Consider the following 25,185-nt stretch of genomic DNA (forward strand, 5'->3'; position numbering starts at 1 on the left):
AATTGCTCCGGGGCAAAATGCCGCCTTATCGCCTAAAAAAATGTGTGCACACCCAAGACGGCTGGCGGCCTTGGTATCAAAATTTTGACTCTCCAAAACAGTTTCCTCCTCATGAAATTCTCTTTCAAACTTCTCCAAAAACCTGACCTGCCTTGGGTCAACTAGTTTTTCTAACACTACCCTCTTGACTTCACGCTTAAGCCCCAAAACCCCCACTACATCTGGAAAATAGTTAACCATCAGCTATGCCAACTTCATAAAATTTCCTTCGTCCTTACTAAGAATGGCATTTCCACCTTCTTCTGGCTCAATGATTGGCCTGTGTCGACTCCGCTCGTAGAAAACTACTCCCCACCTCTTTTCTCACTCCACTTCCCCCTCTGTCCTGGTATCTCATGTCATGCATAATGGTTTACTCGCTAACCTATGGAACCTCCTAACCAACGTGGCTTCTGATGAGCTTGCATCTGTTTTGTCTTTGTTGCAGGATGTTACCACAAGCGGTGCGCCCGACGACAGGTTCCTCACCTACTGTTCCTCGTTCCCCTCGAGGTGCGCCTACACATTTCTCTCCTCCGACCATGAGCTTGATCTCGCTGCGGGGTACATCTAGGCTCAAAGGCACCTATCAAGGTTAAGATCTTCGGCTGGCTTCTCCATCGTGACAGGTTAAGCACGATGGCGAACTTACATCACACGACCATCACCTTGGTGTCGTCTTGCCTTCGCTGCAACTTATCTTTTGAGGACGCGACGCACCTCGCCCTCCTCGGCCCATGCATGGCTTAGGTCTGGTCCCTCTTGGGTCTTCAGGCCCCTCACTCCATCGACCACATCTGGGATACTCCTACTTCGGTTGGCCTCGACATCAACACGTGGCCTACGTTGCCCTCGCCATCCTGTGGAAGCTCTGGGACTCCAGAATGCTCATGTTTTCCGTAACGAGATACACTCCCCTCTAGATTCTATTCGGAACATTATCTCCGATTTTATGCTTTGGGCCTTTAGATTTAAGGACCATGTTAGTAGGGAGGTTCCCGTGTCTTGGCGCATGTACCTGTCCTCTCGCTGTAATCTCTAAGTAACCTGCAACTTGCCCTTGGGCACCTTTGACTAATATATTCAGGTGGGGATCTCCCCCCCCCGCCGGTCCCGTGATTGCTCAAAAGACTTTGACTATGGCTTTTTAGTTGCTTTCGTACTGCAATTATGAGAAATTGCACGTGAGAATGCAATTCAACCTAAATCATCAAAAAGACGATCTTGGAACGATTAAGTCAAGCACCAACTGCATTTTAAAAGAGAAAAAAGAACTCAAGGAAGAGCTTGATCAAATGACAAAAGACTAAACATCTCCATTCCCATCAGATCTAGTTTTGCCTGCATCTTTTTCTCTTACTGAGGTCAAGAGGCATCGTGAAAAAGGAATGAGAAACTTCCTCGATGAAACATAAGTACCAAAGCTTTGATGTTCCAGCCAAGGTACTCATTCCAGCATTCTATAATGCACATAGAAGATTTGGGCTGGTTCCTTCGGAAACACTGCTGCTATCATAGCAATTCATTGGGCACTACTTTTAGCATACCTTGAGATACTATCACGTGCATCTTGGCCTTTTGGTTTCTTGTAAACATGAATTTCCTTGCATTTCACAGTCATCAATACTAGTTATCATAAGATATAGAAGTTCTACAACTCTCTTGCACCAGCCCACGACCAGAGGTTGCTAGTTGCTTGGGATGCAGCCTGGTTCAATCCAAGGATCCTAAAAAGATGAAATATCCAATACACCGGATGTTAAGAGTGGGCATCAGGTCAGCAGGACTCATGCCCACATTTCTTCAAAAATGAGTTGCTGGTGACGACTGCACACATTTCAGGGAGCGTTATATACAAATGTTATGAATCGAATTTGTGCTGAACTTCTTCAATTTACACCTCCGTTTGATGTGACGGAGAAATTCAGACACCTAAATATCAAACATTGTCTTTGTTCCAAGACGATCTTGAAAAGCAAGCAGGCACAATGACCTTTTAGGCTTATACCTTCAAGCTACAACAGAACTTGAATTGCTGGACTATATGGAGAAGGACAGAGCCGCCTGTGAATGTATTCATGGTTAGAGAAGGCAAATTTGTACGTGAAAATGTGATGGTCACCAGTGTCTAGACTAAGATAAGGAAACTTTATACACAGAAAATATAATGGCTGCTAGTGTGTAGAATAAATAAATGGCTGCATGCATCGTTCTGATGCAGAGGCCGGGGGTTAACCTCCTTTTCAAAAAAAAGTGTGTAGAATAAAAAGGCAACATCATACACGACAAGATAATGATCACCATTGTGTAGAATAAGAAGTCTCTCAATGTCTGCACTTTCAAAGAATTTCAGTTTTATGTTGTAAATTTTATTTGGAATATTTTGCCTCTATACATTAGAATCACTTGCCGTTCTACACATTTAGCAGTGCAGAAGTTTACAGTCTATCAAAAGTTATGCTGAGGAATGCAGGATGTAGGGATCACTCAGATTATTGTACTGTAAAAAGGATACTGATGGTAGGGTTTTTTTTTTTGAGAATAGTAAGACTATTTTTTTGAGAATTGAACTGCAAAAACATCTTATATTTAGTTACAGAGGTAGTAGTTGTTAGATTTAATGCCAACAGACCACTCCTTTTATTTTCCTACAAGATAATGATGGACCTTTTTGGTTCATGTAACTAATTCAACAGTCTATGACCAAAACTAGACCTGAATAATACTACGTTTTCTGAGAAACTTGTACAATACAACGCAATGTAAAAAAATTAAACTTGAAATCCAGGAAGAGAAATACCTCCATAACAGAGTCCAACGACTGGTCATTTCTAGGGGTCTCCTGTGAAGCGGAAGGTCTCATGTGTGCTTCTATCATGTTAAGCTGCTCGTATACCTCCTTGAGCATTATGATCTGCTCCTTGTTCTTCTTAGGATCATTTAGCTCAATCATCTTTTCACTCTGAACACGCTTCAGCCTTGATCTTGTTCTCTCGACTCCAGCTCGTGGCGTAGAACTCGCCGCAGCTACACGGACATGTCTGTCAACGTTATTCATGGAGCCAACTTTTCGCGTCGCTGAAAACTTCGAAAGAACATGGGACCCTTTATCTCTTAGAGCAACCGCGTGAGGCGTTTCAGATTCCTTTGTGCTGATGCTATGTTTAGTAGGAGTACATGAGTATTCTGCCGGCGCCTTGATTAGTTCTGGATGCTTTAGTGTGTCAGCATGACCTATATGATGAGCTACAGTGTTATCCATTTCATTGTCTGGACGCAGTGACCCGAGTGGATCAGCATGTAGCGTGTCTTGGACATCTTTGCCAACCGGTGTTACAATTTGACTGCATATATCTGTGTGGTGCCCCGCCATTAAGAAGGGGGAAGAACGAGAAGACCCTTCGGATGGACAAGAGTGTTCAGTACCACTGTTGCTTGAAGGTTTTGGTTCTTCCCCATGCTTTTCAGTACTGTCCATATCTGCTGCTAAGCTTTCCTTGGAACCTATGGCTTTCAGGTCGCTGGAAACTTGTTCCAGTTCATTTTCACTAGAGTTGTGCATGTAAACACCTAGCCTGCTCCTCGCTGACGCAACCGATCCGTTGTTTTTGTTCATGTCCATTTCAGCAAAACGTTTACTCAACTGAAAAGTTGGAAGAGAGAAATTCCTTTTGATGGTATAACAAAGATTCTCTACATCTCTGCTTCCAAACAAAGGTATATTTTTTGTTATCGTCTCGTCTGCAATATCACAATCATCAATACCAACACCCAGTAACCTTTGTTTATACACCTGCAGTTGGCTCCTGAGATAATAGATCTCCAGTTCCTTGTGCTGCATGACTTCCTTCACGACCTCCAGGGCTTTGTCACTATGATTCATCCTTTCTTCAGCCATTCTTCTGTACTGACATGCTTCCATTCTCTCTGCCTCCTTTTCTTTCTGAAGTTTTCTAATCATTGACAGGGCAGCGCTTGCAGCACTTGATGAAGCCTCCCTTTCCTCTTCTAGCTCCATGAATAATTTTTTCATCATAATATACTGGGCAAATACTGCTCTCTGTAACTGAGCAGTCTCATTCTCTGCCAGCTTGGTGAAAGGCTCCATTACTACTAGTTTTAGCATTCACCTTACAATAGTCTTAATTCATCTGTTCAACCTGCACCGTTTAGCAACACCAGTTTAATTTTTGTAATATGTACTGCCCCAATTTTAGTCGCATAGTTCATCACTATTTATAAGGACTACATTAATTATACAATCTTCATGATCAGGATTATAATAAACTTCTATTTCTAAAGCATAAACTAGTGGCGGACAAGCTAGAGCAGAGCACAGTTATATCAAAAAAAGCAATAAGTTATATACTCCCTCTGTCCCAAATTAGTTGACTTTGATTTGTCTAGATACGACAAATCTGAGTCAAGTAATTCGGGACGGAGGGAGTATTATGCATAACTATCTCTGACTCCATTCTAGTAGTTTGCTTTAATTATCGTACAGACGACCAGAGAATAATAACAATGAATTCAAATATGAATTATGTTGAAATTTAAAAAGAAATAAAGGTATGAAGATGACATAAAAAATAGAAAAGGAAAAGGTCTTACCACTAGGATTATAATCTTATGGCTCGCATTTTCTTCTCACAGAATCATGTATCGTTTAGCCTGAAGGCAAAGGAATAATCTCAGATACAGAACATAATGTAAAAGTAGGTAAAACAAGGTGCATGGTAAAAACTAAAGAATGACGTCATTTGGTTCTTTCCATGAATCTGTACATGGTAGCTACCAAGAATATGGAATGCCCAACTAAGTGCTTTTGAAAAGGCAAAAGAAGGCCACATAATATCAACGAAATTCTGTTTCCAAGAACCATGCCCTGCAGGAAAATGTTAATCGCAAAGTTTGTGGATTAAAGAGCCATTAATTGAGCTATGCTTTCTATACACAAAAACTAGTTATTATGCCAAAACACAAACATCAAAGTAATAATACAGAAAAAACGGAAAACATGTATCAAACATTTGAAACGGGTGACCTGAAGAAAGATACAGTAAACTAATAATGAGGATTCTGATACATTTTGGCTGTCAACATGGTTCATAGTTACACAAGATATCTTGTGCCTGGCAAATACCTCTAATTGCTGAGCTGAAATGTCAGATAAGAGATAACAGGATTCCTGGAGAAAATGAACATGCAAAACCAAGAACAAATGGGAATGCATGCTGTCATGGCCTCACCAAAATTTGATCTCAATGAAGCCAAGATACTCTTCAGGCCAGCCTCCAACGGCTCCGCCGTTCCTTCCGGCGTGGAAGAATTGCCGGTGACCAGCATAGCGTCTATTAATAGGAGAACAATTGGAGGTCTCCTCTTAAGAGGGAGAAAGATAAGATGGCGTGCTTTATTTTTGGAATGTGGGTTTGGAGGCTATATGAGCTCTGAACCGACACCATTGTGACACCGTACCATTGACCAGAAAACCGTAGAACAATCATTCTACAGTAAAATTTATTAACGGGAGATCTACCTTATGCAGATACGTACCAACGCTTTCCCGTGTAGCGGCGTGCAAAGATCTGCGCTCGTCCAAATCACATGGTCCCAATGATTACTACCGAACGCGGCCACCTAGAACCGTTAGATAGGTAGACCGCCCCTGCCCCCGCGTCGCCCTCCCCCTAAGGCGACTCGGGCGGAGCCAAGAAACCTAGCCACCGCCGTCGCAAACTCCCTCCTCCTCTCCCTCCGCCGCCGCCGGGGGATGCCGCGGGGCTAAGCCCGGGGGCCGGCAACGGTGGCGGGGATCTCCTCTCTCATGCGTCTCCAGGTTGGGGTGGGACCCCTAGGCGTGTAGCGGCGTGGCCGATCTGGATTCTGCGGCGCGGCGGATGGCTGCAGCAGGTGGCGAGCGGCCGGCCCGTCCTCGGACGTCGGCGGCTAGGCGCGGCGGGCGGCCTAGCCATGGACAACAGCGTGGGCTGCGGGCGCAGTGGCCGGCCTTTTCGGGCGGCAGCGGCGGCCAGCTAGGCCGCGGTGTCGTGCATACCGCCTTCAAATCGGCGTCGGCAGTGTGGAGGGCCTGGTGGTCTCGTCAGCGGCACCTCCGGTCAGATCTGTTCTGACCGATGCGACCGGCAATGGTGGTCATCTCTTTCGTCAGAGGTGGTCAGCCTGAGGCTGGGTGTTCGGATCTCCAGATCCGTGATCCAGTACTGGCTGCGAGTCGGGGAGACATAGTTGCCAGTGAAAACCGAGCTGACGGCGGGCGATGGCAGCGTTCTACGTCGTTACCTTGATGAATGCATCGTTGTGTGACTTATGTCGACCCACTCGTACTGCTCTAGGGGAAACCCTAGGATCTGGTCTTCCAGATCGGACCGTGGCGTTTCTCTCTTGGAGCATCGTTTGTGGAGCAGTGCTGGTGGTCAGAGGCAGGAGGTGGAGCGGCTTTGTCTTGCACGGAGCTTCGGTGGAGATGTCAAGTCATGCCTGGCCGACAGGTGCTACGCTTTGTCATGCCTGGTCGGCAGGTGCTACGCATAACAGATCATCCAGAGACTTCAAGCTGTGTCGGCTAGTGGTACTTGGCGGCATGGTGCTGAGGTGTACCGGCGGCGACCGCGACGTGCTCAGCATTTCGCGCGCAGGGTGGTGGTGCCGTTGGGCGCCGTGGTGGCGTTGACGGCAGTTAGACCGGGCAAGGATGATGCGCCAGTACAACTCTGAAGATGGAGTAGTGGCAGTTGGCGGCAACGGCCTCTAAGAGCGCCGCGGACCGGTGTGTGCCCCATACCCTACATGTGGTTTGGTTGGGGTCTCAGGTCTGAGATGTTAGGCTTGGCTGCGAGGTATGTGGTATTAGGCCTGGACTATCAGCATCCCTTCATCAGCTGGATAGGAGTAGCGATAGTTGTCGCCTGGACGGTGGCTTCAGACTTACTGTTGTATTTTTTTATAAGGTCTTTGATGAATATTAATAATATGGCTGCATGCATCGCTCAATGCAGAGGCCGGGTGATCCTTCTTCTCTAAAAAAACCTAGAACCATTAGATAGTGTATGGAGGATCAATCGGTTGACGGTTGTAACACACACACACACTAAATCATTAATGATGCGCATTGCTGTGCCCGTACATTTTTACAATAAAATGATAGTATTTCTAAAAATACATATTTTTATAATAAAATGGTAGGTATTAAAAAATAATAGCTATTTCTAAAAATACATAGGCATACGACATAACATGAAAATTATGTCTATTATAATTCAGAACAATGAAACATCAAGGTGATATAAATAGCATGATGTAATAGTTGGTACACCACAGGAGCAATGCAATAGGGTGATCGTTGGCCAGAACATCAAAGGCCTTCTTGGTCTCAGTTTTGATCTATTACATGAATTTATGGATAAATCGAGCAATTTTGAAAGCAACAAAATTATTCTTTAAGAAAAACAAGCTTGAATTTATTCATGAAGCTGAACAATGTTGAAAGCCTTAAGTCTATCTTATAACAAAATTATTCTTTAAGAAAAACAAGCATGCATTTACGCATGAAACTGAACAATGTTAAAAGCTTGAGATCTAGCTTTTGCACACAAAAATAACTTGGTTAAAAAACTTTGATGCAAGCAGATGCATCCACAACATCACATCCGTCCGCAAAACCGAAACTATCCTAACACTTGATGTTTTAATAGTCGTCCTTTTGCAATTTTCTCTTCGTGGACACATGTAGACACTCTGCTTTCCTAAAAAACGTTGAAACCTAGAGATCAAGTAAAGAAATGTATGGATGTATAATGGCTATCTATATAATTCAAATGTCGTGCACTCAGTTTGTATATATATAAAGAGGATAATATGATTTGTTGGCATCAGGGGGAGAGACTAATCTTTGATATACAGATAGCTTGTAACAATAAAGTTACCATGATAGGCCATACGGGAACATCAAAAGCTGACATTCGAGGAGATTGTACTACTATATGGACGTATTTTTGGCCAAATGTGGAACTGTATGGTAGCATCGCAAGACTTAAGTAGACAATTCGAAGCTACGATAGCATTAATAAAATCCCCCCTGGACTAAAGTAACATATGGTCTTTTTTTTCTATGATGAAGAAGCGGTTATAATCAACTGAAACTTTTTTATCCCAACAATTAAACATGTTCACACATATTACCCATATAAGTATAGAGGATCAACTGAAACTTTTTTATCCCAACAATTAAACATGTTCACACATATTACCCATATAAGTATAGAGGAAGACGCTTAGAATACATGAGTGCAGTTTCACATTTTTTTTAAAGTCGCCAAACCGCGGACATCAGTAATATATAGAAGAGTATACCAATTGGCTGGAGATCTGATGGCACCCTCAAACATGATGAAGTGGACGGTGCATGGTGGACCGCAATGCCCTATTACAGTAAAACGGTAATAATGGTAAAAAAGGGTAAGGAATATGGCCTCTTAATAAGTTAGCAATACGCAAAAGTAAAAATATACTGAAAGATAAATTAATAAATAATTTAGGACTATGCAGAATGACAAATATGCCTCTTAATGCATATAAACATGTGAGAAATTAAATTAAAAACTGAAAACAGGTCTTAAATATTGTATAAACTAAATTAATACGCAACATCAACAGTCATTTCAGACGACCGCAAATCAATCTTGCACTTTTGGGAGGATGTCTGAAAACTAATGGAAAGTGTTTTTCATTCATCATAGGAAGGTACATGTGATACATATAGCGGCCGTAGCCCTGCCCAGGACGGGCGCGGATTCTCTACCTTGCTGTGGCGAAGGCACTGGTGACTTTGCCACTGGATCAAGAATGGAAGGCTGAAATCACTGCAAGTACTGTCCCAAGTACTGTTCACATGAAATTACTGTTTGTTCGTATTGTAGAAAGTACTGTTCGGACCCCTTGTAGCATCCAATTTGGTACATTGGTTTCCAATCCGACGGGTGAAACTGATCAAAGGTAGGGGTTACTGTTCACCTCTGCCTTTGCCACAGCAAGGCAGAGAATCCACAGCCGCCCAGGACGTGGGCGTTGGGGGATCGTGGCTGGAGCATGAGACACTCCAGCGTTGACCAAATGGTCTCCTAACAACCCCCCCCCCCTCCCTGAAGTGTGAACGACGGGTTCGACGATGTTGAGGCTGGATCGGATGTCGTTGAAGGCTGCAGAGGGGAGCCCCTTGGTGAAGATGTCCGCGAACTGCGCGCTGGTGGGGACATGAAGAACTCTGACCACTCCTAATGCTACCTTCTCTCTTACAAAGTGGATGTCAATCTCAACGTGTTTTGTCCTATGATGCTAAACATGATTACATGACATGTATATAGCGGAGACATTATCACAATACACTATGGTAGCCTACTGGATAGGTCGATGTAGTTCACCAAGAAGTTGACGAAGCCACACTGTTTCGGCAACGGCATGAGCGACGGAGCGATATTCAACTTCCGTGGAGGACCTGAAGACGGATAGTTGCTGCTTCGATGACCAAGAAATCAAGTTATCACCCAAATATAAACAGTAACCAGAAGTGAAACGGCGAGTATCCGGACAACCAGCCCAGTTCACATCAGAATACGTTGTGAGTGTATGAGGGGTGGGTTGATGAGAAGCCCATGATCAAGTGTCCCTTTGAGGTAGTAAAGAATGTGTTTGACGTGGTTGAAATGTGGTAGGCAGGGGTCATGCATGTAGAGGCAAGCTTGTTGAACAGAATAGGCGAGCTCAGGACGGGTGAGAATCATGTATTGCAGTGCCCCTGTAAGGCTACGGTATAGCGTAGTGTCAGAGATGGGCTTGGAACCAATGTCAGCGGGAGTGCGTGTCGGATGGCAATCAAGCATACCAGCTTTGGAGAGAATATCAAGAGCATACTGACGTCGAGAGAGAAATAGGGGGAGCGGGAAACGGTGATGCCAAGGAAGTGATGGAGGTGGCCTAGATCAGTCATACAAAACACAGCACGCAAGGAAGAAATTACTTGCTCAAGAAAAGAGGTGGAGGAGGCTGTGAGAACAATGTCATCTACATAAAGAAGAAGACAAGCAATATGAGCATCAGATTTGAAGATAAAAAGAGATGAGTCAGACCATGAAGGGAGGAACCCAATGATGTGCAGAAAGGTAGCAAACCGATGGAACCAAGGACGCGGGGCTTGTTTCAAACCATACAATGATTTTTGCAAATGACAAACATGATCTGGAAAGCATGGGTCAACAAAACCAAGGGGTTGTCTACAGTACACCGTTTCATCAAGAGAACCGTGAAGAAATGCGTTTTTCACATCGAGTTGGTGAATTGGCCAAGAGGAAGAGATAGCGATGCTGAGAATGGTGCGTATGGTGCTCGGTTTGACAACCAGAGAGAAAGTCTCTTCGAAATCAATACTAGGCTGCTGTGAGTCCCCGCGACAAACCCAACGAGCTTTGTAACGCGATAGAGAGCCATCAAAATTGACTTTGTGACGAAAAACCCATTTTCCCGAGATGACATTAGCACCGGAAGGACGCGGGACAAGGGATCAAGTGTTATTGAGGATAAGAGCGTCATATTCTTCCTTCATGGCATGAAACCAGTTTGGGTCGAGAAGGGTTGTTTTATAGGACGAGGGAATGGGTGAAATGGAAGGCGAGTTAGTGGTGGCGGACAGATTGAGACGGCGAGAAGGAAGCCCGAAGCCAGCTTTGCTACAGGTGCGCATTGTTGTGCTTGTTGATGGGAGCAGGAACAGGAACTGCACGGGGCGGAAGAGGTGGATCTGCGCCAGAGGAAGAAGAAGAGCTAATAGAGCTATTGAGAGAGGAGGAGGCAGTGGAGAGTGGCGACGACGACTGGTCGAGGTTGTTTAATGGAGTGGAGGGCGACATAGTGGCATCGACATGCAAGAAAGGGATTGGTGATGGTGGTGGGTCCGATGCATGGGAAGGAGAGGATGGGAGTGGTGCGGGTGAAATAATGGGATGGTCAGTGTTGGTGGGTGGGGGCTGATCGATGTGAACAAGCCCATGTAGAGCATGTACGTCGATCGCGGGATGCCTAGGCGCGGTGCCGTGTGGTACAGACAGTGGGGAGGAGAGATCGGGTGGGTTGTGACTGGCGAAAGGAAAAATGGTCTCATCAAATGTGACGCGGCGAGAGAGAGTGATGTGGCTAGTAGGAAGATGAAGACAATGGTAGCCACGATGATCATCGGAATACCTGAGAAAAACACACGGCAATGAGTGAGGCACGAGTTTATGAGCGGATGTAGCAGAGAGATTAGGAAAACATAGGCATCCAAATATACGGAAGTCTGTGTAGGAGGGAGGGGTAAGAAAGAGAGAGTGGTAGGGAGAGAATTTGGGGCAAGTTTTTGTTGGACATATGTTGAGTAAGAAGGTGGCATGACGAAGGGATTCGACCCAGTATTGTGGTGGCACATATGCTTGGATCAAGAGAGTGCGTAGAATATCATTGATACTGCGAAGAGACCGCTCAGCCTTGCCGTTTTGCAGTGAAGTGTATGGGCGGGAGAACTGGAGGAGAATGCCATGGCGAAGAAAGAAATCATGGTTGCGAAAATTGTCAAATTCACGGCCATTGTCACATTGCAAAAAGCGAATGGGGAGAGAGAAGTGGGTGTACACATAGCGTTGGAAATTCACAAACACGGTATGAACATCAGATTTGCAGCGGAGTGGGAAGGTCCAGATGAAGTGCGAGTAATCATGCACTATTACAATATAAAACATGAAATCGGACACACTAGGGACAGGTGATTGCCATATATCACAGTGCAACAACTCAAAGGGAAAAGAACTAGCAGTAGTAGATGTGCCAAAGGGCAGTCTAACATGTTTGCCCATTTGACATGACTGACACAAAGAGGAGTCATGTGACTCCCGAATGTAGGGTAGCTGAAACTCGCGAAGAAGAGTGGTGGTGGTGGCACTGTTGGGATGACCGAAACGGCGATGCCAGAGCGGGACGGAGGCGACCATGGCATGAAGCTGTGGTGATGAAGGCGCGTCATGAAAGGTGTATAGTTCATCGGAGCTATTGAACCGAGCGATCAGCGCCTTGCTGCGAAGATCCTTCACGGATACACCCAGAGGATCAAATTCGATAGAAACAAGATTATCAATAGTAAAACGTCGAAAAGATACCAGGTTTTTAATTAGGGCAGGGAAACAAGTACTTCACGTAAGGAGAGATTGGGAGAGAGAGAGAAGTAGAGCTGTGCATGAAACAAGTATGGATGAACCGTTGCCTACTGTGATGGAAGGAAAAATTGAAGGATGAAGAGAGGAAAGCGTAGAGCTAGATGCGGACATGTGCGAGGAAGCACTAGAATCGAATATCCATTCCATACCTACATCCTGAGTGGTAAGCGAGTTCATGGCAGCGATGAAGGTGGCTTGGTCCCAAGTTGGTGGCGTCGGTGTAGAGGACGAAGCAGTAGTTGAAGCGGGTGGCCAGCGCCGCGTGATCCCACGGTGAGGCAGGCGGAGCACCGTAGGAATACGCTGAAGGATCTGTTGATGGTGGCACGGGCTGGTACACATGAACATATGCCGTGTAGGCGTTCGGAGGAAGCCGCGAGCCGAGAAGACCAGAGGCGCCAAGTTGGGCATGCATGCTGGGCGGCCCCCAAGCGCCGCTATAAGCCGGAGGAGCACCGTAGGGAGAGGGTGCTGACCACAGCATAGGCTAGGACTGAACCAACCCAGTCCACGGGCCAGGCGAGGGACGCCACAACGCTGGAGTAGCAGTTGATGATGATGGCGCCGCCGGAGCAGTTGGCGGAGCAGGCGTGGGCGGCACAGAAGAGGCAGTCGAGGATGACCCCGAAGAGCTCGGAGGGCGGTAGATGGGGTTCTTGCCTTTGTAGTTTGGACTGGGACGCCACCCCGGGGATGACTGTGATGAAGACGCCCCAGAGTGCGCAGACGGCGGCGCCACAGCAGCCGGTGCGGCAGGGCGCGGAGTGGCGTGGAAGAGGTGGGGCGCACCAGCCTTGCGGGCTTGATTCTGCTCCTCCATTTGTAGCATGGAACGGGCCTCGGCCAGCGAGGGTAAAGGACAAGGAAGAGGGATCATCGTCACCTGTTGAGCGAAGCGATCGTCCAGACCACCCATTAGTGCATGAAAAAGAGAGCGATCAGCGACAGTTTCGCCAAGCTCTCGCAGTTCGTCGACGGTCGCCTTGAGTGATCGTACGCAGCTCGGTGGGAAGAGGGGGTTGGCCGCCGTCGGGAGTGTCCATCGTGGGAGAAGAGGATCTAGATTGCGTCTGATACCATGCAAACTGATGGAAAGTGTTTTTCATTCATCATAGGAAGGTACAGGTGATACATATAGTGGTCGTAGCCCTGCCCAGGACGTGGGCGTTGTGGGATCGTGGCTGGAGCGTGAGACACTCCAGGGCTGACCAAACGGTCTCTTAACAATGTCATATGCATTGCAAATTCTGATGGTTGTTTGGTTTAATCGATTTCTCAACCTTGGCTGTAGAAAATAGTGGTTTACATTTTAATGCAAAAGGGATGGTATAAACATTCACCTATTAACATAAATATGAGGAGAAAAGAAACAGAGGACACAAATAAGGCAATTAAATTTATGACCATGGCATGACATCACATACTCTTAATGTTGGTACTGTACATATAGTATTTGATCAATGCATCTTGTATTTTCTGATGAGATGAGATACTGATTACATTGCGTGTTTCGATAAAACTATGGCGGCATTGGCTATTTTCTTCGTTCGATAGAAGCGTGATGCCAATGTGCATGACCGGCTTGGCAACTGCATTTCGTTTTGCCAGTTCTATTTTTCTGGTTTCTCAAGAGATGAAGATCTTTTGTTGCATGTGCCGCAGACGCTGTTCAAGAAGCTGGTCATCACTTTCTCCACGATAATGCTCTTCACGGGGATCACACTGTTGTATGGTAGCATCCTCCAGTACGCCGGGCCGGCCAGCCTCGTGTGGGGACGGTTCATCATCTCCTTTTTCACCTGGTTCGTCAGCATCACTATGTCCGAGATTTCTCCTCCTTCTCTATAAGCACACACCTTTCTAGAATGTGCCAGATTCAATGTTGAGTATCGTGATTACTAGCCATACCTGCGCGGTGGCATGCGACGCCCCGTCGACACTGTATGTGTGTGTACTATTTTTTGGCTCAGTTCTTGTAGTATCTGCTCTAGAAGGTACATTCTTTTTTTAAAATATCCAGTGCTTGTTTTTTTATATGGGCCGAAAAAGGCTAAAGTTTAAAATGTCGCATAGAGTCTAAATTGTCAGAAAAGATGTTGGCTAGAAAGGTTGGAACATTTTAATAGTAAGGGTGTTTTCTGTTGTGTAATTTGGGAAAACTTACAACCAAGTCGCCTTTTTTTTAGTGTCATAAGAATGTAAATGGAGGTAACAAATTTTATAGGGAGTACCAAAAATGACGGTACTTATTTATAGATAGTTGAACTTGCTAGTGAATTATTTTAATATAGAACATAGGTGTGATGTAAAGAAAAAAGTGACGTTCTTTGGAAGAGAATAACAATGAAGTACATTATGTAGACATGTAAACATTACACTGATGGATAAATCATGCCTAGTAAAATAGAACATGAATTTATCCGGTTAGGTACATACAGCACATTACATGAATAAAAAAGATATTTTTTTTCATGATACTAAGTCGACGGTCTATAACATCCCATTGGCTCCCCCTACTGCGATAGTGTTGTTCTTGGGTAAATTTGTTGGAGCTGGACATGGTTAAGTGAGATTAGGATATGCATCCCGAGTCTTCCAAAGAGAAACTACTAGAGAGGATCAGATGCATGGCAAAAAGAAAAATACATGCACGTAGTCAAATAAATCCCACCGTTGCATGCATATAAATCACCTGTCAATGCAAGGGGGCTACTCTAAAAAAATGCAAGGGGACAGAACATGTGTTTGACCAAATAACCAAATCGGAAAGGAAAATACAACGCACACAAGCTACTGGTACCCAATAATACCGTTGATACATCTTCGCCGTATCTACTTTTTCAAACACTTTTGCCCTTATTTTGGACTCTAACTTGCATGATTTGAATGGAACTAACTCGGACTGACGCTATTTTCAGCAGAATTGCCATGGTATTATTTTTGTGCAGAAAGAAAAATTCTTGAAATAATCTGAAAATCAATGGAGAATTATTTTGGATATATAAAAAATACTGGAAGGAAGATCCACGTCAGGGGGCCTCCACCTGTCCACGAGGGTGGGGGCGCGCCCTACCCCTGGGCGCGCTCCCTGCCTCGTGGGCCCCCTGATGCTCCACCGACCTCAACCTTGACTTCATATATTCACTTTCGGGGAGAAAAAACCAGGGAGAAAGATTCATCGCGTTTTATGATACGGAGCCGCCGCCAAGCCCTAAACTCTCTCGAGAGGGCTGATCTGAAGTCCGTTCGGGGCTCCGAAGAGGGGAATCCGTCGCCACCGTCATCATCAACCATCCTTCATCACCAATTTCATAATGCTCACCACCATGCGTGAATAATTCCATCGTAGGCTTGCTGGACGGTGATGGGTTGGATGAGATTTATCATATAATTGAGTTAGTTTTGTTAGGGTTTGATCCCTAGTATCCACTATGTTCTGAGATTGATGTTGCTATGACTTTGCTATGCTTAATGCTTGTCATTAGGGTCCGAGTGCCATGATTTCAGATCTGAAGCTATTATGTATTCATCAATATATGAGAGTTCTTGATCCTATCTTGCAAGTCTATAGTCATCTATTATGTGTTATGATCTGTTAACCCCGAAGTGACAATAATCGGGATACTTACCGGTGATGGCCGTAGTTTGAGGAGTTCATGTATTCACTATGTGTTAATGCGTTGTTCCGCTACTCTAATAAAAGAAGGCCTTAATATCCCTTAGTTTCCGTTAGGACCCCGCTGCCACGGGAGGGTAGGACAAAAGATGTCATGCAAGTTCTTTTCCATAAACATGTATCACTATATTTGGAATACATGCCTACATTACATTGATGAATTGGAGCTAGTTTGATGTCACCCTAGGTTATGACTGTTACATGATGAACCGCATCCGGCATAATTGTCTATCACCGATCCATTGCCTATGAGCTTTCCATATATTGTTCTTCGCTTATTTACTTTTCCGTTACTATTGTTATCATCACTATAAAACACCAAAAATATTACTTTTGCTACCATTACCTTTTGCTACTGTTACCACTATTATCATATTACCTTGCTACTAAACACTTTGCTGCAGATATTAAATTTCTAGGTGTGGTTGAATTGACAACTCAGTTTGCTAATACTTGAGAATATTCTTTGTCTCCCATTGTGTCGAATCAATAAACTTGGGTTGAATACTCTACCCATGAAAACTGTTATGATCCCCTATACTTGTGGGTTATCAACCATGTGTCCATTTAATATTCACTAATGTGGGCGGTAAAAAAACTCTAAAAAAGTCAACAAAAAAGAAACAGAACCAAGGATTAGAATGACTCAAAAGGCAAACAAATCAGAAACAAAAACAGATGGATTGCATTACGACAACTATCAACAGAAAGCATTCATGTTGTGTCCATCCAGTTTCATGTTGTGTCCGTCTTCAGCAGCATTATTATGTCAAGCATAGCCTCAGCGCCACCGGCTGCCAGCAGATAAAAAGGGAGAAGTAAAGAAAAGAGATTCCCAGCGGGCCAGCGGCTGTAGAGCAGATAGCATGGGTGACGAACTACGGCGCGCGCCGTATGGCAGAGCGAGCGAGCCGGCAGTAATTGCCTATAGAAACTACAAAAAATAGTGCGTTTAGCAACAACAAGGCAAATATGCTCACCGGCGGATCCATGAACATGTATGAACACGCTGCCCACGTGCATTAAGAAGAAGATTAGCGCAGTTCCTCCGCCAAGCTGCACGGTGAGGGGAGGTCGAGGTGGATCCAGCAGACGCCGGCGCATGCATGCGCCTTCTTCCTCTCCTGGAGCTCGACCCACCGCGCAGGCGGGTGGAGCTAGGGCAGCGCCCTCGGGCGTCGAGGCGACCAGCAGGAGCTCGAGAAGGCTGACGTTGTTGAACGGGCCTCCGACACCGCCAAGCTCCATGATGGAGCTGGTGAGCTCCACCGGCAAGGCGGTCTTCCGTGCAACAACTCTGGCTGCTTGGCCGCCACCCGGGCCCATCCTGCTATCACTCCTGGCAACTTGCTGCTGGTGTAAGTCGTGGCCTGTGAGTCTATGACTACAGTCACGGGCGAGGCGTGAATTGAATCAGAGGGGAAAGTGAAGAATTGGATAAGAAACCATTACGACTGGATGAAGAAGCAACCATCGAGCACCGAATGGCCGGGTACGCTGCGTCCTGGAACCCGGCGGCCGTCACCACGATGTGGAGGTCGCGCCCGAACGCCACCTGCGCCGCGTCGAATAGACGCTCCACCTGCACGGGGTCCGACACGTCCGCGCACACGGCGACTGCGCGTGGCCCCGAGCTGCCCGCGGCCGCGTTCAGGGATGTGACCAGCTGCTCCGCGGGTGCCGAGTCGCCGATGTAGCGGACGATGATGCGAGCGCCGAGGGATGCGAGGTGACAGCGTCGCCAATGCCGCCTACCACAAGAGAAAAAGCAACCTATTTATAGCCCCATAAGACATAGGACGACTCTAGAAAACACAGGAAAATCAGTACCGCCGGAAGAAGATCAGCACACTCTGGAAAGCGCGACCAAAGCGGCACCGATGATAAACAGAAAGCGACATGACGACTGACCAACAGCGGCAGGAACAGAAAGCGACGCATCGATTGGGCAACAGTGGCCGGGACACAAACCCATGACCAATTGAAATATGTAGAAGCATTGAAGCAGAAAGATGTGTCAGCACACAAATTAACGTGACAACGACGCAAAAGAAGCACGCGAGAACACTGAACACATCAGCCTACCCCACATGCAGTACAAAAATGATAAACCAACCAAAGCGATGGGCACACCCGATCAAAAAATTTGAATCAAAAACCTGAATCCACAAGTCCTTTGTACACCATCATGTACCAAAAAATAGCACGTGTCACAACCACAATTCACCATGGGTCATTTTCAACCAAGTGTATGAATTTTGGAGCGAAAACCTTGCCGGATATAGAGGCTTGGGTATTAGAAAAGACGAGATAGACTAAGATTGTTCTGGCTTGTCTTGTACTCCAAATAAATCATTGTACTCCTATATATATGCCCACGACGCTCAAGCAATACAACAACTATTCCATCAATCCCTCTCTCTCCCTTCTAATATGGTATCTATAGCAAGTTGATTCTAAACCCTAGCCGCCGCCGCTTCCGCACTTGCGCGCCGCCCCCAGGGCGATCGGCCTTCATGACTGCCGACGGGGCCCGCGCCACCCGTACCTAGGGTTCGTACGCCGGCCGTGTTGGCCGGTTGCCCTAGAGAGTCTTTTTCCCGAACCCTCGCTCTGGATTTTTTCGCTCTCTCGCTGGTCGTTTTGATCGGCATTTTTTTGCTTTTCGATCTCTACTTGATCGGTTTGCGTCGCTCGCCGCTGCCGTCCAACACCGGCACGACTGGCCGGCTACTTCACCAACCCGGCGTCCTCGCACGTCGTCCTACGCCGTCCATCGTCGCCAGCTTCATCTCAGACTTCGCCGCCATGTCGTCTCCATCGAGCGGCGTCCCCGACCTCGCGCGCAATCGGATTGATCACCCGCTCGCCGCCGCGATCCGCCTCATCCACGCCGTGCGACCGACCTGGCCCGTCAGTTGCGCGCGCCTCCGCATCCTCATGAAGACTATCCTGAGTTCAGCGCGCCCCTCTACCGATCGAGCAACTGGCTGCCGCTGTGTCGCCCCATCAGGCCGCAGCACTGCCGCCCCTTGGTTCTTCTCCCAGCTGCACCGACCCGCGTCACCGCTGCGTCGCCCCTTCGGGCCATAGTGTCGCGGCCCGCGGTCCACCGCTGTCCCGGGGCCGTCCGCTCCAGGCCGTCCCTATGGCTGCACCGACCCTCGCGCCGCCGCTACGTAGCCCCGTCAGGCCTTAGCGAGCGTGGCACGCTGTCCAGGCCGCCGTCCCAAGGCTGTCCCCGCGGTTGCACCGACCCGCGCTCCGCCGCTGCACCGCCCCTTCGGGCTGGAGCGCCGCGGCTCGCGGTCCCTACGACCGCCCCGAGGTCTTCCGCCGTCGCCCTGACCTGCCCGTTGCCGCTGCGTCGCCCCTTCGGGCCGTAGTGCCGTGGCCCGCGGTCCACGGTCGCCCCTACGCATCGACTTCTCGTGGTATGCGCCGCGCCACCTCCCTTGGCGCGGGAACACCATCGTCCGCGCCAGTCTTCGTCATGCTGTTGGGTTCTCCTCACCTACTTCGAGCACCGCCGCCGCGCTCCTAACTTAGCTACCACCCCCGCTCTTCTTCAGCCGCTGCCGCTGCTACCCCCGTAGCCGCCGCCGCCTGTCCACCTCCCTTCGTATTCGTCCAGCACCAGCCCGTCGCGAGCGTCACCGTCATCTACCCCGACCACTTCGTCTACTCCGACCACCGTTGGTGACATCAGCCCCGCGCCGATGGATGCCGCAATCATCGTCGAGTTCTTCTCTGTTGGCCTCTCCGACTTCTTCGACATCGCGTACAGCTCATGCAGGTCCCAGTCTCCGCATGTCCGGTGCTAGCAACGCTGCCGCGTGCCTTCATCCACGATGTGTCCCCGGGCCTGGCAAGCCTGGTGCGACGCTCCGTCAACTTCGTCTTCGTCCGTCTACGCATGCCCGGTGCTGGCCACACCGGTGCGTGCTTTCGTTTGTGATGTGTCCCTGGGCTTGGCAAACCTGCCGCGACGTGTCGTCAACAACATCTCCTTTCCGGCGCACCACTACTTCGATACCACTATGCTCATGCTAACTCGGCGTCCCCTTGCACCCGCGGCTCCATGACGACTTCCTCGACACCGGGCACCCCGACTCGACATCGACCACTGCATTCTTCGCACGGCTACCTCAACCACGGCTCCACCACCCACGCTCTCGGCTACCTCGACAACGACACAAAGGGCTACCGCCTTGCTTGAGCAACCTCGTCGGTTTCCACTCCAGCCACGACTCCGTGATGCATCAACCGTTACGACTATGGGGGGTGTATCCGTCGGCTTGCCCTCGGATTCTTCTCCAGTCTCACCGTCTGTGTTGCTACCGTTGTGACTGCGGGAGGATGTTGAGTATCGTGATTATTAGAAAAGACGAGATGGACTAGGATTGTTCTGGCTTGTCTTGTACTCCAAGTAGATCATTATACTCCTATATATATATGCCCACGAGGCTCAAGCAATGCAACAACTATTCCACCAATCCCTCTCTCTTCCTTCTAACATTCAAGAATCAACCCTACATGTGATTGAATTTTGGTGTGTAAACTAATGATGAAGCGTCTCAACTCCCTGGGAGGGAGCCCGGATGTTATACTAGCACATATGCCCGTGGGTTGCAACAGGAGAAAATATAATATGCATTTAAAATTATGAGAATTATATGTGCAAGAAAAAACCCTGTGTGCACGTGAAAAAGGAAGATTTAGCTTCTTGGTTTAGCCAGATGTGAAATAATCAATCCGCTATTTTCCATTCATTGATGAGGGCATTTAAGAGTTTTGTTACGCCATTGTACGACAGAGAAGACCCATGAATTATTTAATCTACTTTTCTTTCAATCGAGGAGATTTGAAGGTATGAAGTTTCCGAATATTGTAAGAAATATGAACCATTTTTAAATCCTGAATAGGTTTTTAAAAATTATGTACACTTTCAGAAAAAACGAGAACAAAATTTCAGACAGGAACATCTTTTTAACTTCACAATTTTTTTAAAACACCAGCCTTTTTTTATAAAAACATGGACATTATTTGAATCTGTGAACATTTTTTAAAACGGGAACATGTGTTGAAAATTCGTAACATTTTTCAAAAATGTTTATCTTTTATACGTAAACACTATTTTGAATTGTGAAAAGCTCACTAAACCAAGAATAATTTTTGAATTTGGAGCATTTTTTAAAAATTCCATTTTCTTTTTAGAACTCTCGAACAATTGTGAAAAGCAATATTTTTCTTGAAAAAATTGAAAACTTGTTTGTACTTCCGAATATTTTTCAAAATAGCAACAAATTTTTTGAATTCTGAATGTTTTCCAAATTTTGATTTTATTTTGAAATTCTGATTTTTTTTGAGGATTTTGAATATATGAAATAAATTATGTAAGAAAAATAAACCTGCAAGGGAAAAAAGAGATATGGGAGAATACAAATGGAAGTAAAACAAAGAAACAAACAAATGGACCATTCCACTATCGGTTGTCATGTGTGAAGCTCTGACTACTTGCCGCCCTATGTGGAAAATAGAATTTTCCTAGCTGCATGGGCATAAAAAAAGTGAGCTGGCTTCGCTGGACCACAACACGCTGCCCATGTACGAAATTCTGAAAAAGTCTTTTTTTTCTAGCAGACAAACGCATAAGAATTTAGTACCACCTCGGATAGATTTTTTGTTTTCGACAGTGAACGGATGAAAAAATTAGCAAAACACACCTTGCTTGATTAGTAGGTATATATTGAGAGATGCGAGAGCGATCCTCTCGATAGAATTACAATCGTACTCAGTTAGGAGAATAACCGAGAGAAGAGGACAAAGATTACAAGAGGTATAGATAGAGTCAAGTACAACTTAAACAGAGGAGTCCTTCTATCTCTATCTATCTAAGAATTGGCACACAAGACAATTAGCCTGACCCAACATATAATTTGTTTAACACCATCCCTTAATATAAACTCCTCAAGTTGAGATTACTCTTAAATTCTTCAAATGGTCTCGTAGCCAAGGCTTTGGTGAACCCATCTGCCACTTGATCTCGTGAAGATACAAACCGGATGTCCAGTTCCTTGTTAGCAACTCTTTCTCTCACAAAATGATAATCTATCTCAATATGCTTGGTTCTTGCATGAAACACAGGATTAGCAGATAGGTAGGTGGCACCAAGGTTGTCACACCAAAGACAAGGAGTTTGTGTATGATGTAAACCAAGTTCCTTAAGAATGGCTTTGACCCAAATATTTTTGCCCTTGCATTTGCCAATGCCTTATACTCTACCTCAGTACTTGACCGTGAAACTATAGCGTGTTTCTTTGCACACCATGAGATCAAATTAGGACCAAGAAAACTGCAAAACCTCTTGTGGACCTTCTGTCATCAAGACAACCTACCCAGTCAGAAACAGAAAAATCACTCACAAGAGTGGATGAGGACTTGTTGAAGTTCAATCCAACACTTAAAGTGTTTTTCACATATCTTAATATGCGTTTTTCTGCAGTCCAATGAGCAGTCGTGGGTGCATGAAGAAATTGGCAAACTTTATTGACTGAAAAAGATATATCAGGTCTAGTAAGGGTCAGGTACTGCAGTGCACCTACAAGCTCTTGTATTTGGTGCCATCCTCCTGACTCAAAAGTCCACCTTCAGTGAGAGAGAGTTTTTCTGAACTGGACAACGACGTCGATGAGGGTTTACAATTCTGCAACCCAACTCTCCTCAAAAGATCAATTGCATTTTTTTCCTGAGAGAGATGAAGATCACCTTCCCTGTTTTTATTGACCTCAATACCAAGGAAGAAGTGCAAATCTCCCAGATCCTTGAGAGAAAATTCTGAGTTCAAATCTGACAAAAGAGTTGTCACTGGTTCATTTGAGGAACTTGTAGCAATGATATCATGCACATAAATAAGCACAAAGATTGAAATATGTGACTTATTGTAAATGAACATCAAAGTGTCAGTCTTTGAAGGAACAAAACCAAGTTGTTGGAATTTTGTACTTAAACGAGAGTACCACGCTCTAGGAGCTTGCTTCATTCCATAGAGAGATTTATCAAGCACGTACACATGATACGGTTTGTTCTTATCTTCAAACCCAGGAGGTTGCTTCATATACACTTCCTCTTCCAGAACACCATGAAGGAATGCATTCTGCACATCTAGCTGCCCGAGATTCCATCCTCTAGATACATCAATAGACAACACACAACGAATGGTGGCAGCTTTAACAACTGGACTAAAAGTATCCTCATAGTCTATGCCATACCTTTGCTTAAAGCCCTTAGCAACAAGTCTAGCTTTGTAGTGGTCTATTGTTCCATCATACCTCCTTTTGATTCTAAATACCCACTTGCGGTCGATCGTTTTTACCTTGACGTGAAGGAACCAAATGCCAAGTGCGATTTTACTGAAGAGCCTAAAATTCATAATCCATAGTTGCCTTCCATGTTGGGTCAGAAAGAGCCTTGATGTGTGCATGGTTCTCCCATGGATGTAGACAAACCATATTTTACTTTGTAATTTACAGGTTGAATGACACCTGCTTGGAGACGTGTACGTGGCGGTGTCACAGTTTGCTGCACAGAGGATCCGATAGCCGCAGGTGAAGATGAATCAGCCGCAGGGCTCGGAACTGGTCTCGAGGAGGCTGCTGCAACGTCTGCGGTGGTGCCCTCTCCCATCGGATCTTCTATGACCAAACGAGCCACAGGAGATGATGAAGGGGCGATAGAAGATCTCGGGGAACCAGCAGAAGCCGGCTCGGGGCGCGCACAGGTGCACGTGACAGGCGCAGTCAACAGAGGTGGGCCCTGCCGGGTGTAGACGTGGGGCTCTGTGGCAAACCGCATTGGCCCAACATCTGGAGTGGCCGACGTGGCAGCGGAAGAGTGGGTCGGGGGACAAAATTTCTGTTCTAATCTTTTCTGTAAACTTAATCACAAATTGACCTGGTTTTGAAAAGATTTCCGAATCTGACCTTTTTTGGTCACGCCAACATCTTTGGCGTCTGGTTTGCATGGCAGTCGCTGAGGTGCGTGGCTTTTGGCCCTGGCCCACACCTGCCTGGTTGGCGCTGATGTGGCGATGCGGAGACGCCATCCATCTTGGCGTCTGGGGGAAACGCCATAACCCTTGGCGTTTGGTCCTACTCCATCACTTAATAAACAAAGAAAAGGCTACATGCACCATTAATGAAGTTGCTTCTATAAAAAATTCTCTTGATTAACTCCCATAATTAATGGCCTGCTTGATAGCCCAGCCCATGCTAGAGCATGTATGGTTACCTCATCCTGATTTGGTATCATGCACGTAAAAAGATAAGGAGAAGAAAATAAAGAGATCTCCCTTGAATTTTAAGAGATTACAGTTACTGTATATGAGATGATCTCTTGACCAAATCACCACTTGTTTTTTTCTTCATGAGAATTTACAAGCTGCTAGAACACACAAACGTAGTCTTCACACATACCCATCTGGCTATGTTTAGCAAAACGAGAGACAATGTAAAAAACATATATCAAAATTCAAGATCCAAACAATATACCTTGGTCTTGGTGTAGGCACGTCTAGACAACAAACGAAATACTCCTCAGTGTAGGTTTGTTAGAGCATCTATAACTGGATTTGGCAAATCCGACTCCTCAAACGTTCACGGGCGCGTCTAGGCGCGTCCATGGACCGTGACCGGTCATGTCTTAAAAATGCATTCCACATCCACAGAGTCTCCTCCCAGGCGCGATGGAGCGCAAGTTGGACGGCCATCTCCTCCTCCGGGGCACGTGGGATGAGTTCGGAGTCGACGGATCTGGAGGTGAAGTACTCGGATCCGCTGCCCGCCATGTCGGAGACAGTCGGAAGGAGCCGGAGACGAGCTTGCGTGGCAGAGCAGAGTAGAGGGGAGGGAAGTGGCTAGGTTTTGGTCCGGTGAGCAGATGGGAAGAAATTTATGTGGGGTCAGGTGGGCCAGCGTGAGCCGGGTCCGACGTGGCGGGCGGGCCTGGACGTCTCCATATCTGCCCCATATTTGGCCTGGAGATGAGGGGTGCCGATCAGTCCGAGCGTTTGAGGGGGCCACCGTCAATGTGGGTAGCAAAACGGACAGACGGGCTACCGTCGTGTCGTTTGAACATGGAACAGACGCCAGCACCAGGAAGCGGTGCGGGCGGCGCTCTTTGCTCTTTCGGTCAGCATGTTGCTTCAATGATGGT

General features: G+C 46.5%; 1 protein-coding gene and 1 long non-coding RNA gene across 3 annotated transcripts; both read right to left on the reverse strand.

The window, feature by feature from the left end:
* Positions 1-1,333: 1,333 nt before the first annotated feature.
* LOC119330681 lies at positions 1,334-5,467 on the reverse strand. 2 transcript variants are annotated; one of them, XM_037603797.1, is made up of 4 exons: positions 5,289-5,467; positions 4,651-4,710; positions 2,840-4,199; positions 1,334-2,103 (listed from the first exon to the last, which is right to left on the reverse strand). In XM_037603797.1, exons 3-4 carry the CDS (start codon positions 4,163-4,165, stop codon positions 2,080-2,082), a joined length of 1,350 nt encoding a protein of 449 aa, XP_037459694.1. In that variant the 5' UTR covers positions 4,166-4,199; positions 4,651-4,710; positions 5,289-5,467; the 3' UTR covers positions 1,334-2,079. The 2 variants fall into 2 exon arrangements, with proteins under 2 accessions (XP_037459694.1, XP_037459693.1); XM_037603796.1 differs by lacking the exon at positions 5,289-5,467 and adding an exon at positions 5,183-5,279.
* A 2,296-nt stretch (positions 5,468-7,763) lies between these two features.
* LOC119331538 lies at positions 7,764-17,687 on the reverse strand. The gene is made up of 3 exons (XR_005160548.1): positions 17,444-17,687; positions 16,953-17,356; positions 7,764-8,482 (listed from the first exon to the last, which is right to left on the reverse strand). It is a non-coding gene; the product is annotated as an uncharacterized LOC119331538 (long non-coding RNA).
* Between the last annotated feature and the right edge of the window lie 7,498 nt (positions 17,688-25,185).

This window comes from Triticum dicoccoides, chromosome 7A (genome assembly GCF_002162155.2).
Source record: "Triticum dicoccoides isolate Atlit2015 ecotype Zavitan chromosome 7A, WEW_v2.0, whole genome shotgun sequence".
NCBI lineage: Eukaryota > Viridiplantae > Streptophyta > Magnoliopsida > Poales > Poaceae > Triticum > Triticum dicoccoides.

Coding starts and splice junctions, on each gene's coding strand:
- LOC119330681 (XM_037603797.1), bottom strand. CDS start 4,165: ATGCTAAAACTAGTAGTAATGGAGCCTTTCACCAAGCTGGCAGAGAAT. Junction 2,104..2,839: donor CGTTGGACTCTGTTATGGAG/GTATTTCTCTTC, acceptor ATACATTCACAG/GCGGCTCTGTCCTTCTCCAT.